Here is a 14,312-nt window from a genome sequence, read left to right on the forward strand (position 1 = left end):
GACCCGGAAATAAGACTCTTCGCTTTCGCCCTCACCTCTTTATTTTCCGGCCCTGGCAGTTACTCTCAGAAGTGGTTCCCCTTGGAAACTCTCCTGTCGATGTTGATTCCGGATGCAGTTCGTGGCTCCTGAGGGAACGATTATTCCCCAGGTCCGGGTCCAAGGACTCAGCGGGCAGCGAGAGGGGGATGGGCAGCTCTTAGTCCTCCAGGGAAGGCGACATCGCAGGGTCAGGGTAGGAACCATTGTCGGGGGTTGACGTTTCCGGGGGGGACGCTTTTGACTGAGGCACAACGCGGAAGCCTCTTGGCCGAGAGCAGCTGAGGCCGGCTTCTCTTTACCGTCGCCGTCCCCGGCCCGGACCCTGCCGCTGCCATGTCCTCCGACTTCGAGGGCTACGAGCAGGACTTCGCGGTGCTGACAGCGGAGATCACGGGCAGGATCGGGAAGGTGCCCAAGCTGCTGGGCGGTGAGTGAGGGGGCGGGGGGCGGAGAGGCTGGGTGCCTGGGTGGGGGGCGCGGTGCTGGGGGTGGGCTGCCGTGTGCGTGTGGCGAGTAGGTGAAGAGCGACCCAGCGTGGGTGCTACTTTCAGCCCCTACGGCAGGGGCTGGGCACGTATCCCGGGCACCTCGTTATCTGTAGGTTGCTGAAAGAGTCTGGGGCTCTTGCCCGGGTGAGGCACCGGCCCCCTTCCACCGCGCGGAGGGGTTCGCAGCAGGACCTGCCCCAATACTGCATTGGAGTGTCCGCCGTTCCCTGTCAGACCGTAGTTACTAAGGGTCTGATACGCATGACACATTTTCTCCTTTGGTGGGGGAAGGTCTGAGCAGCAGCAGCAGATGCACTGGAACGCTGCCTGCAGGCTCAGGAAGGGGAAAGTACCTCAGTTTGCACTCTGGTCACAAGTGGAAACAATGGATGCACAGATTTTTAAAAGCCAGCAGAAGGGACCATTGAGAGGATCATTTGATCTTCTCCATAATGGGCCATAGCTTTCTGGCTGATATGCAGCATGTTGTTTAAAAAGATATTGCTCTGTGGTTGTACAGTATCTAGCACAATAAGGCCTTAGTCTGTGATTGGATGCTATGTAGATGCTACCACAGTACAGGAAATTGCTTTGATTTTTGTAATTTCATAACCTCGTTGGAGAATGGCTGGATAAATACATTAATCTTTTTAGCATAATGTCAGTTGTTCAACTAAAAAGAATACAAAAAGATTAGGAGTGATACATGTGAGGTGGTGTGCTTCAGAAGGCTTTTGGGAAAGATTGCTAATGGCCCTCTCCCCCACTCTGAAAGCAAGAGGGTGGGAGGGGAGTAGTAGTGCTGCTTCTGCATAATACTAATTTCCTTTATATGGCAGAGCTCCTGAATCCTGCTGACCTCCTTGTTTCCTTCTGCTGCACAAGATGGACCTGCTAGAAGCGTCCGTTTGAATTGATTTGAACAGGAGAAATTCTGGTTAATTTTTTTTCCCAGCATTCAAGAATTTAGCAGATGTTGGGATACTATTGATTCGTTTAGAAGGATGATTCGACGAACAGTCCTCATTGTCACAATACATAAGTGGGAACTTAACCAAGGCTGTGTAGTATTACAGAACCAACAAGCCGTTAGGAACAAAAGACGTCTTGAGGAAGAAATGTCTTCTGTGAAAGCAAATAGCATTAGAAAAGCCAAGAAAAATTGGATAAGGGGAGTGATTTCTAAATAGATTTTCTGTGAAGCTCCAGCAGGTCTTAAGGAAATGAAGCTGATAGCTTCACGAGTTTTATTAATGTTCCTTAGTGTCTGAGAACTCTGTCCCTCCTAGGGTATGAATCAAAAGTATATTAATAACAGTTTGACTGCTTGAGCCAAAGGAGATTATCCCGACTGGTGATGCTTTTCTAGAACTCTAACATCTAGGTGCTAAAACTGTTACATGCTTTCAACACGGTCTGTTGTCTGAATTCTAATACTTTCCCCTGGCATGCTAAATATTTGTAGGCAAATAGTCTCTCAACCTCTTCTTCAGTTTTCTTTGGGTGTGTTTTTTTCTTTTGTATTAAATGAAAGAGGGAATCCTACTTGCCTTCTTTACTTAAGTGTTGTAAGGATTAATTATTTCAGGACTTGAAAAATCTTTTTACCTATTTGCTAGTTGTGGGAGGAAGGGAGGGCCTAATCTGTCTTTTTTGGCAGGACTCAAACTTTAATTTAAAAACTTTTTAAAAATGGTAGTATTTAAGCTTGTGAAGACTACTTTTGCACCTGTAAACTGTTTCTGCATTATTTTCCTGAGCCTGCAGAGAGACAGCCCTCTTTCTTATAGATTTGATGCCTTTGCAGGGCTATGATGGTGATAGGTACATCATAAGAATTTGAGAGAACTGAATAAGATGGGAGTAAAATGTGATTAAAACATGTCTTACTATGCAGATACAATTCTGAATACATTCAAAGAGCAGATTTCTTCTTTAGTCACCTGTCAGGGTAAAACTGCATTTTAGAATGACTGTTATTTATGTATTCTTTCTATTTGAACAACTGACATTATACCAGGAAGATTAATGTATTTCTCCAGCCATTCACCAATGACATTATAAAATGACAAAAACCAAAGAAAGTTCTGGTTCAAATTAAGATTTTCTTGGTGAAATAGTACTGTTTACAATCTAAAATTAATGACAGAGGATTAATATTATTAGAAAACGTATTTAAAATCTTTTAGCAGTTACTACACTTTTATTAGGTATTATACTTTTATTAGTAAACAGTAATGAAGAAGTTACTGTGCAAGCTGATTGATGAAAGCCAATTGCTAACAAAAGTTAAATGGAGACCATTATATTGATTGAGAAATGTCCCTAATCTAGTATATTTAAATTCTTTTGACTTCACTTTCATTTTCCATGTATATGTCTTGTATGCACTGTGAGATCCTTATAATGGTGCTGATTCTGTGTGCACAGAAATGAGATACAGTTGATTTTTATCACTATGTGGTTGGCAGTGGAGGCAATAGACATCTTGCCAGCATCATTTTCAAACTGAGTTTCAAAAAAAAAAATCTTTTTTTTTTTTTTTCAAACTGCTGTCAAGGAGCATGAAGAAAGTACTGCAGAAGATGATGATTCTGACCATCATTAATACAAACAGGGTGCTCCAGATATATTGGAATTCAGGCTGGTTGATGACTTTGGAGGAGATATCACCATGGGAACCACCATGATGCTGTGCGGCTGTTGATAGAGAAGCAAGAGGATGAAAGCTAGCAATGACTTCTATGTGACTTTTTCCTGATTTGGCTTTAGTCAGTAGAGCACCACTTCTGGACTCAGCCAGCCTATACTGACTGGTGGGACAGGACACTGTTGCAGACTTGTGTTGACCAGCAGTGGTTGCAGAGGTTTAGGATGCAGAGGGCTGCTCTTCTGGAAAACTACACAGACCGTATCTTCAGTTTGCAATGCTGGATCACCTTCAGTGTATGCTGTTAAAAGGATGCCACTATCCTGGATAATAAACCTTGGAGACTATTATTATGATGTAGGGGATTATTTATGCCTTTGAAAACTTGTAGTTTCCTTATTACATAGGGGCCACTGATGGGAGTCACATGTCTGTTTGTGTCTGTGATCTCTCTGCCAGGCATTGGAATTAATCGACAGAGGAATTTATCCTTGATTATACAAGGCCTTCTTGGTCATTATGGCAGGCTTGTTAACCGTAATGTGGCATGGTCTAGAAAGTGCTGCAGTGCTTTATTACCAAAAACTTACATATTTTTGGTAATAAAATGAATTTTTTTTCTTCCAAAACCACTATGGATGTTAATGGTATTGTAATTCCATCTGTTATGCTGGGAGACCCAACTCACCCTTTGCTTCCATGGTTTGTTAATGCTTTTACTGGACACTTGCATAGAGAAAGGAGGTGCTTAACTATAGCCTGAGTAGCTGCAGAATGACTGGAGTATGCATTTGGAAGACTGAAAGGAAAGTGGAAGCGACTCATGACAAGGCTGGATGCTTCAGAGAAAGATCTACCTTTTGCACAATGCACAACGGCTATGAGAGCAAGGGAAAGCCTCTCCAAAGGGGGTAGGAAATGGCAAGACATTCAGAACATTATGAGCAGCTGGAATGGAAGGGAAATACTATGTATATGTGTTGCACTCAGAAGTCAGCAATATCTTGTAATGTGTGCACCAAACTAGACTACTGTCCTTACCTAAACTTCTCATTCTAATACTGCTGATCAGTGCAAAGTGCTTTGTGAAATAAATAGGATTTTTCAGCTTCAGTGTATGTACTACAGTGGATTTAATAAAGTTATGTCCTGCAACTAGTGAGTGCTTGAGATGCCTTTTGGAACACTTGCAACACAATACCGTATAGAATCTATGCAATATGAAATGACTCTAATCTCAAATGCCTAGTCTACCTCGGTTAACTTCACAGGTATTTAAATCTAAAGTAGTTCAAAGTCATTATCAAACTGTGGACTTAAGTGCGTTTTTTACTGGTATATTACTTGCTACATTTTTGGCTACAATAAAACTGCACTGGTGTAATGTGTTTATTTTTGTTCTTTACTTGGTTACCATCTAGCTCAGCTCTAGAAGGATAGGCACGGGTGGTTGAGGAGTAGGGATAGGAAACATCAAGGTGCACGGGGCAGAGACGTGACAGTACCCTTTTCTGTAAGCACTGGATTAAATATATCTGGGTGGCAGACAGGATGAGGGGGAGAAGGTTACTTTTCATTCTCCAGCTTGGCACTGTTTTGAGCATGTTGTGGGTGCTAAAGAAAAGCAGAGTGAGGAGAGGATGGAAGGTGTTGCCTAGGGGTGGAATGTGACTTCCCTCTGTTGTAAAATCCACCAGTCACAGTGGTGTGCAACCAGTCCCTGGAAGAAAAAGTCGCTTTAGAAGGGCTATGGAAACCCAGAGGACAGATAATTGTGGCGTAGCCCACTACGTTTTCCCTACCCAGCGTTGTGTCTAGGGTTTTTTTTGGTCTGGGTCTCATGAGGTATCTTATACCTGAGTTATCTTACTATCTGAGCACCTCACAATCTCTTCAGTGTGTGTATCCTCACAACACCCTTGTGAAGTAAGAAAGCGATTTATTTATTTATTTTACAGATGGGGAACTGAGGTGCAAAGTGACTTAGGGAACGTTGACACAGCAAAAAACGACCAGTGAGTCTCAGAGCCCGTCTCAGCAGTCTTGGGATGGGGCTGCAGGGCTGCAAATAGCAGCCTAGATATTTGGGCTCGAACTGAAGCCTGGGCTCCAATACCCTTTCCTTTATTGAGTTTCAGAGCCCAGGCTATAGCCTGAGTTCAAACATCTACACTGCTATTTTTAGCCCCACAGCATCAACCCAAGTCCATTGACCTGGGCTCTTGAGACTTGCTGCCCAGGTCTTTTTTTGGGGTGTAGAGGATACCCTAACTGACTTTCCCAGAGTCATGCAGGAGTCTGTAGTGGAGCAGAAACTGAATCCAGGTCTTGTCAGTTGCAGGCTAGCACCCTAACCACTGGGACAGCCTTCCTCCTATCCATCCATGTCTCTGACTGGGTCGTCACTGGCTTCTTCAGCTGGTTTTGAGGCATACTGAAGAGATCTTGGCTGTCCAGGGTCATTTGTGCCTGGTCAGGACCTGTAGTTGGCTGTTTGGTTTTTTTGAAAAGTTTCTACCTCATCACAGGACATGGCCAAACTGTCCAAAATATACTGGGATTCTGTTATAGCATCTCAGATTATGCACATGTGCTAGGAATGTTACTGGAGGTCTTGTGTTTGTCTTTGGTTACTTTGCAATTCTTCCAAAGCTTTTTGGCTTTCCCCTGATGGGACCATGAGGAAGTGGTGTCTGTGACTTTGACATGAGTTAGAATTGCAAACAAAGGGGGTTGGGGGGTGTCTCCAGTCAAGATGAACCTGGAGCAGTGGAAGGTGCACAGGTAATCAGATAGAGTAACAATCCAGATGTGAAGTAATGCAGAGTGAACCAATAATGGAAGGGATACCTGAAGTGATATAGTTCACTCAAACTGGGGATGCTTCCCCATGACTCTTATAGTAGTATAACTCATTCTGAAATAGTTGTCACTTCCAAATTGGATTAATTATATGCAGTGGGATAAAAATCAAGATGAAGTGAGAAAAGATAATTTGTGAACGCAAGGCAATTCATGCTGAAAAAACTAAAGCTATGTGGTAAAAACTTTTATTAACAAAAAGTCTCAGACATCACTGTAAAGAGGAAATGTTGGAGTTACTCTAGTGTTATGCTTTTATTTTATACTAATTAACATAACAGATGAAAAAATAAAGTAGTTAAGGACATTGAGGTCAATGGTAATTGGGACAAAATACAACATGGTTTTACAAAAGGTAGATTGTGCCAAACCGACCTGATCTCCTTCTTTGAGAAGGTAAAAGGTGTTTGGTTTTTTTTTTTAGACAAAGAAGAAACAGTGGATCTAATTTACCGTGATTTCAGTAAGGCATTTGATACGGTTCCACCCGAGGTGAATGCTGCTCAGAGCCTCTCTCCTGCGCCCCAGCGCTGAGCCCCCTCCCACATCCAACCTCCTGCTGCTGTTGTGGGAGGGGGAACACGGTGGCCCAAGACTGCTCCAGCAGCGACTGATGCGGCTGACCCAGGGGCTCAGGGGGCCCCTGAGCCAGCCACTGCGGAAGTGACTGAGGTCCTGGAAAGTCACAGAATCCGTGACAAACTCAGTCTTACTAATCAATAAAATGCATGTAGCACCATCATGTGTAAAGTTATGAACTGTGATGCTGTGTATAAGAAAGCTGACAATTTATATCACTGTTACATAATTTCCATAAATTTTATACAAAGTAATTCATGTCAAGTGTCAATGGGAAAGTTAGGTTTTGCTAAGCATGATTATGCTGTTTATAGGCATGTTTCATCTTTGTGTCTGAAGTTTATGAATATTGGCTATGTCCTTATATTTTAAACCTGTGTTTGTTTTCCTGGATAACACCCTCTAGATAAATTTACATCACATCTAGACAGCTGTGTATTGATGGCATATGAAGGACACTCAGCTCTGACAATGGGCCATAGAAGAAACTCATCCCGCCCAGATGTCTCTTCCTGAGGATACCTCAGGCCTGGTCTACACTATGCGTTTAAACCGATTTTAGCAGTGTTAAACCGATCTAACGCCACACCCGTTCACACTATAAGGCCTTTTATATCGATATAAAGGGCTCTTTACATCGGTTTCTGTACTCCTCCCCAACGAGAGGAGTAGCGCTAAAATCGGTATTACCATATCGAATTAGGGTTAGTGTGGCCGCAAATCGATGGTATTGGCCTCCGGGCAGTATCCCACAGTGCACCATTGTGACCGCTCTGGAAAGCCATCTGAACTCGGATGCACTGGCCAGGTAGACAGGAAAAGCCCCACGAACTTTTGAATTTCATTTCCTGTTTGGCCAGCGTGGAGAGCTCACCAGCACAGGTGACCACGTAGAGCTCATCAGCATATGTAACAATGCAGTCTCCTGAGAATTGAAAAAGAGCTCCAGCATGGACCACACGGGAGGTACTGGATCTGATCGCTGTATAGGGAGAGGATTCTGTGCTAACAGAACTCCGTTCCAGAAAACGAAATGAAAAAATATTTGAAACAATTTCCAAGGCTATGATGGAAAAAGGCCACACCAGGGACGCAGTGCAGTGCCGAGTGAAAGTTAAGGAGCTCAGACAAGCCTACCAGAAAACCAAAGAAGCAAACAGAAGGTCCGGAGCAGGGCCGAAAACATGCCGCTTCTACACTGAGCTGCATGCAATTTTAGGGGGCTGCGCCACCACTACCCCACACTTGTCCGTGGATTCCGAGGTGGGGGTTGTAATCTCAGCCATGGCTGAGGATTCTGCAGAGGAGGAAGAGGAGGACGACTTTGCAGAGAGCACACAGCACTCCGTTAGCCCAAACAGCTAGGAGCTTTTTGTGACCCAGACGGAATTGCCCTCCCAAGCCACTAGCCCAGACAGTGAAGCCATGGAAGCGACCTCTGGTGAGTGTACCTTTGTAAATATAAAACATGGTTTAAAAGCAAGCGTTTTTAAATGATTGATTTGCCATGAGGGCTTGGGATGCATTTGCAGCCAGTAAAGTTACTGGAAAAGTTTAACATGTCTGGGGATGGAGTGGAAATCCTCCAGGGACATCTCCATGAAGCGCTCCTGGAGGTACTCCAAAAGCCTTTGCAGAAGGTTTCTGGGCAAGGCAGCCTTGTTCCATCCAACATGGTAGGACACTTTACTACGCCATGCATGTAGCAAGTAATCGGGTATCATTGCATGACAAAGCCTAACTGCGTATGGTCCCGGTGATTGCTGGCATTCAGGAAACATCCGTTCTTTATCTCGCTCTGTTATCCTCAGCAGAGTGATATTGTTCATGGTAACCTGGTTGAAATTCGGGAATTTAATTAAGGGGACAGAAATGGCCATTTTCCTACTGGGCTGTTGCTTAAAAGAAATCCTTCCTTGCACATAGCCAAGCGCGGGAAGGGGAGAAAGGATAGCACTGAGCTTTTTTGCATTTGGCTAGCAGGAATCGTCCCAGCTACCAGCCACGCGGAGGGGGGGGGAGAGAAGGGGAGTGATTAGCAGTGATCTTCCATGATACCAGCCATGCGGTGCGGGGAGGGGTAAAGCAGTCATCCTAGAGAATTGGATGGGGGGGCGGGGTTGGCTTCTGCTGCTGCATGTTAACAGGAAAGAAGCATCAGAGGGCACTGTGTATATGAAGGCTGCAGAAGCCGAAAGACAATGGCTTACCATAGCCGCATGCAAGCTGAATTCTGATGCCCGGACTTGCGTCTGTGAGATCTGTAACACCAGAGCCGCAGGCACTCAATATTAAGATGCAAAATGCGACATTGTAGTGAAATCACATGTGCTATGTAAGGTGAATAGTGTTGTTCACTGTGAAAGAGTATAACCATTGTTCTGTAAAATGTATCTTTTTTTAAATACTTCTCTCCCTTTTTTCCCCCCTCTCCTGCAGCTCCAAATTTTTCAAGCCTCCCTACTCCATCCCGAAGGCTAGCTCAGATAAGGCGGAGGAAAAAGAAGACGCGAGATGAAATGTTCTTGGAAATCATGGAACTAACCCACAATGAAAGAGCTCATCTGAATGAGTGGAAGGACGTGGTAGCAAAGATGCCAGTGAATGTGAGGATAGGAGGGACGAATGTGAGGATAGGGGAGACACTCGAGATGAGAGGTGGCAGCAGGAAGATCAGAGGTGTAGGCAGGAAGATCAGCGGTGGCAGGATGCAACGCTGGAGCTGCTGCGTGATCAAACTGATATCCTCCGACATCTGGTGGATCTTCAGGAAGAGCAGCGGGGTCACAGAGTGCCACTGCAACCCCTGTGTAACCATCCTCACCACTCACCATGTTCCATGTCTTCCTCACCCAGACGTGTAAGAATGCGTGGGGGAAGGCTTCGTGCACCCACCCACTCCACCCCCGTGGACAGTCCAACCAAAAGGCTGTCATTACATTGAAATGTGTTTAATGGCCTTTTCCTTCGCTCCTATCCTCCTTCCAAACCACACCCGGGATACCTTGTCAGTTCTCTGCCTCTTTTTATAATGACTTTTTAATAATGAATACATTATTTTTAAACGATAGTGACTTTATTTCCTTAAGCAAGCTGTAATTGAATGGGGAGAGTGGGTTGCTTACAGAGAAGGAGTCAATAAAGGGGGAGGGGGTTCATGAAGGGGAAACAAACACAGCAGTCACACTGTACCCTGGCCTGTGATGAAACTCGTTTTCAAAGCTTCTCTGATGCGCACCACTTCCTGGTGTGCTCTTCTAATCGCCCTGGTGTCTGGCTGCGCGTAATCAGTGGCCAGGTGATTTGCCTCAGCCTCCCACCCCGCCATAAAGGTCTCCCCCTTACTCTCACAGAGATTGTGGAGCACACAGCAAGCAGCAATAACAATGGGGACATTGGTTTGGCTGAGGTCTGAGCGAGTGAGTAATGTGCACCAGCGAGCCTTTAAACGGCCAAATGCACATTCTACCACCATCCTGCACTTGCTCAGCCTGTAGTTGAACAGCTCCTGACCACTGTCCAGGCTGCCTGTGTATGGCTTCATGAGCCATGGCATCGAGGGGTAGGCTGGGTCACCCAGGGTAACTATAAGCATTTCAACATCCCCAACTGTTATTTTCTGGTCTGGGAAGTAAGTCCCTTGCTGCAGCAGTTTAAACAGAGCAGTGCTTCTGAAGATGCGAGCATCATGAACCCTTCCTGGCCATCCTACGTGGATGCTGGTGAAACGTCCCCTGTGATCCACCAGTGCTTGCAGCACCATTGAAAAGTACCCCTTGCGGTTTACGTACTTGGTGTTCTGGTGCCAAGATAGGGATATGAGTTCCATTTATCGCCCCCCCTGCCCCACAGTTAGGGAATCCCATTGCAGCAAAGCCATACGCTACGACCTACAGGTTTCCCAGAGTCACAACCTTTCATAGCAGCAGCTTAATGATTGCTTTGGCTACTTGCATCACAGCAGCCCCCACAGTAGATTTTCCCACTCCAAATTGATTCCCGACTGACCGGTAGCTGTCTGGCGTTGCAAGCTTCCAGAGGTCTATTGCCGCTCGCTTTTCCACTGTGAGGGCTTGGTATTATGGTATTTCAGGGCAGGGGAAAGCAAGTCACAAAGTTCCATGAAAGTGCCCTTACGCATGCGAAAGTTTCGCAGCCACTGCGAATCGTCCCACACCTGCAAAACTATACAGTCCCACCAGTCTGTGCTTGTTTCCCGGGCCCAAAATCGGCATTCAGTGGCTAGAACCTGCCCCATTACCAGCAGGATCTCCAAAGCACAGGGGCCTGCGGTTTGAGATAATTCTATGTCCATGTCCTCATCACTCTCGTCGCCACGCTGCCGTAGCCGCCGCCGCCTCCTCACCTGGCTTTGCAGGTCCCAGTTCAGCATAGACTGCACGAGAATGCGCGAGGTGTTTACAACGTCCACGATTGCGGTATTGATCTGAGCAGGGTCCATGCTTGCTGTGCTATGGCGTTTGCACAGTTCAGCCAGGCGCAAAATGGTTATCTGCTGCTTTCACGAAGGGAAGGGTGAGGCTGTACCCAGAACCACCCGCGACAATGATTTTTGCCCCATCAGGCACTGGGCTCTCAACCCAGAATTCCAAGGGGCGGGGGAGACTGCGGGAACTATGGGATGGCTACGGGATAGCTACCCACAGTGCAACACTCCAGAAATCGACGCTAGCCTCGGACCATGGACGCACACGACTTTATACAATCTGTTTTACCAAACCGGTTTATGTAAAATCGGAATAATCCTGTAGTGTAGACATACCCTCAGACAGCAAGGGGCCAATAACCACCCACTGTGATTCAGCAAACGATGATATGCTCATGTGATCCTGGTCTCCATCTTTGGCCAGTAACTTTCCACACGTAAGGGCTGTGGGCTTCATTTGGGACAGTACGGTTCCATGCACATGGCAGAGGATATAAAAAGACACCTGAGACATCTCCATGTTGCCTCTTTTTCCTGCCCTAATTGTCTGGACTATGGATTTACAACTAAAAGGAACATTTTGAACTATAAACTAAAGACCTTCCAATCTTTTGGAAGTTACCACAGAGACTTTACAAGCCAGCCGTCTATTCCATCACTGCTTCAAACCTGGTATAAGGACTTTGCAATCATTTGTATGTATATGATCTGTTAACCATTTATGATTCCCTTCTTTTCTTCTATTAATAAATATTTAGTTAAACTTTGGGGGAGTTTGGTCAGTAGGTGCTGTAAATGTGATGAAAAACTTTGCTTGAATGTAATATACTGTAATTTTTAAGTTATGCACTAAAAAGCATTTTATCTTTATTTTCTTGTAATCATTTCTGAATTTTATGCCTCATTGTTCGTACTCACTTAAAATCTATCTCTTTTTGTAATAAATAAACTTGTTTTATTGTTTCATCTAATCCACTGTGTTTAAATTGAAGTGTCTGGGTAACTCCATGTAGGGTGGTAAATTGTGTGTATATTATTACCTTAAAGGAATAACAGACTTTGTATAGTTGGACTGTCCAGTAGAGGGCTGGGCAGTATATGACATACATTTCGGGGGGAGGGAATCTGAGATTGGGCGTCTGTTGGGGTCACCTGGCAGTATGATGAGGCTGGTGAGAGCCAGAGTGTAACCCAAGTGTAGTTGGCAGGCTGCAGCTATACACAGACACTCCAGGTGTGATCTGCATGCTGGAAGGCTGTTTGTGAGTGATCGTGGTGGGAGCTACTACCAGCAAGGTATTATAAGGCACTCAAGGTTGCAGGGCAGGAATGACACAGCCCCTCACTGAACTGAATTGCACCTCAGTGTGTCACAATTATATACTAACTTTACACCAAAAATAATCCTTTGTCAGATACTAAGAACTAGCACAGATAAGCTTTTTCTAAAATTGTATATGTGACTTTTCTTTGCTGGGAAGAGCAAAATTTTATTTCTCTCTTCATAATTCTATTTTAGATGAGAAGAAGCAGATGGTTGCAAATGTGGAGAAACAGCTGGAAGAAGCAAGAGAACTGGTACGTCACAGAATTTCAAATGTTGTATGAAAATTCCTGTGGAACAAATAAATGAAAGTACTATTAGTGTAATATTCAGCATATATTCAGAAATAATGTCCTGTCCATAGTAATGTGAGACTGTTATTAGAATATGAAACACAAGCAGGAAATGTGTCAAGCATTACAATCTTCTGTTAAGTAACATATTCTCTGTACCTTTGTAGTAGACTTTTAGGGGCTTTGAGGTATGTGTTTAGAAATCTGTGTGTGGTAACTTTAAAAATAACATTCGTATTTCTGTAATGCCTTAACACTAAAAGATCTTAAAGTGCAATAGAAACCCTAAATAATATGACCTACCTAATACTCTTGTGAAGTAGATATTGGGTAAATTGAGGCACAGAGCTGTTAAGTGAGATGCCTTATATCTTAATGGGATTTGGTGGTAGTACTGGATATTGATCCTAGAAGAAATTGTCTAGATATTGGATATACTTTGTTCAAAGTGTTCTACAGAGACACCACATTCCAATAAACAGCTGTGGGGTTTTATAGTATTCGCACTATCAACAGTCATATTTCTTTTGTTTAAAAAATATTGCAGAAATTATAAGAAGGAAAAATATAGGTGCAGAAACATTAAATTTCAGGTGGTAAATATCCCGATATGTGGCTTGGGTGTGCCCAGAATTTCAGGGCAGTTATTTATTGTATTTATTCATGCAGCAAGTTATGCAAGACGAGTATGTGTGTGGGAGAGAGGAAATGCTGCTTGTAATAACATCCATGGATGGAAGGCAGTATAAGTGTGAATATTCTTTTTCTAGTGTTTGTTAAATTTATATCAACATGAGGAATGTAATCTTAGCCTTTCATCAAAGCATTAATTTCTTGTAATACGTAGCATGATGAGAATTTCATCTGGGCCCCTTGTATGGGAGGTTTGAAGCACTTCAACTAAAGTATACAAGTCTTATTGCTTGTATTCTTGTTATGCAGGCTAAGGGCTGGGTTCTGCTTTTGATTGTGCATATGTGATTCCTACTGACCTCACTGGAAGGCCTGTATTTGCTTCTGGTGGCTGAAATGGTCCCTTATTCTCATGAATTCTCAAGCCAGGCAAAGTCATGGAAGCTCCTAATTGTCGGAACCTTTTTTCCTCCTTCCTCATCTTCCCCAGTATAACTAATAAAGCTCCCTGTCAAATCCTAGTAATTACTCAGGATGGAGCTTCTTCACCAGTAAATGGAAATAAATTTTGTTTTTTGCAAGTCCAGACAGGGCCGACTCCAGGGGTTTTGCCGCCCCAAGCAGCCAAAAAAAAAAGCCGCGATCACGATCTGCAGCAATTCAGTGGGAGGTCCTTCGCTCCGAGTGGGAGTGAGGGGCCCTCTATCGAATTGCTGCCGAATCCCTGAAAGTGCCGCCCCACTCTGGGGTTGCCGCCTCAAGCACCTGCTTGATAAGCTGGTGGCTGGAGCCGGTCCTGAGTCAGAAAACAAGCTTTGTGGTTCCTCTTTGCCTAAATGTCTGAGGTGTAGTTTAAGTTGTGGCTGAGGGGACAATGAGATATTGTATTCAGTTGCACCTGAGGTTGGCATTCTCCATGTGGTGAATAGCAGTTTGCTTGTGGGGGATTTGGGCTCCCTGTTGCAATTGGATTGTGAGTTTGATCTACTGGTTT

At 44.4% G+C, this 14,312-nt stretch overlaps 1 protein-coding gene across 4 annotated transcripts in view; it reads left to right on the forward strand.

Moving 5' to 3' along the window:
- Nucleotides 1-274: 274 nt before the first annotated feature.
- The window catches only part of VTI1A (vesicle transport through interaction with t-SNAREs 1A), a 349,350-nt gene continuing 335,312 nt past the window's right edge, over nucleotides 275-14,312 (forward strand). For 3 of the 4 annotated variants that reach the window (XM_030568805.1, XM_030568806.1, XM_030568807.1), the window contains exons 1-2: nucleotides 276-469; nucleotides 12,588-12,646. In XM_030568805.1, coding sequence (XP_030424665.1) covers nucleotides 376-469; nucleotides 12,588-12,646 — 153 coding nt within the window. In that variant the 5' untranslated portion in view covers nucleotides 276-375. Of the gene's footprint in view, nucleotides 470-12,587; nucleotides 12,647-14,312 lie in introns of all 4 variants that reach the window. The other variant, XM_030568804.1, reaches the window with a different exon arrangement.

This window comes from Gopherus evgoodei, chromosome 7, assembly GCF_007399415.2.
Source record: "Gopherus evgoodei ecotype Sinaloan lineage chromosome 7, rGopEvg1_v1.p, whole genome shotgun sequence".
NCBI classification, from domain to species: Eukaryota; Metazoa; Chordata; order Testudines; family Testudinidae; genus Gopherus; species Gopherus evgoodei.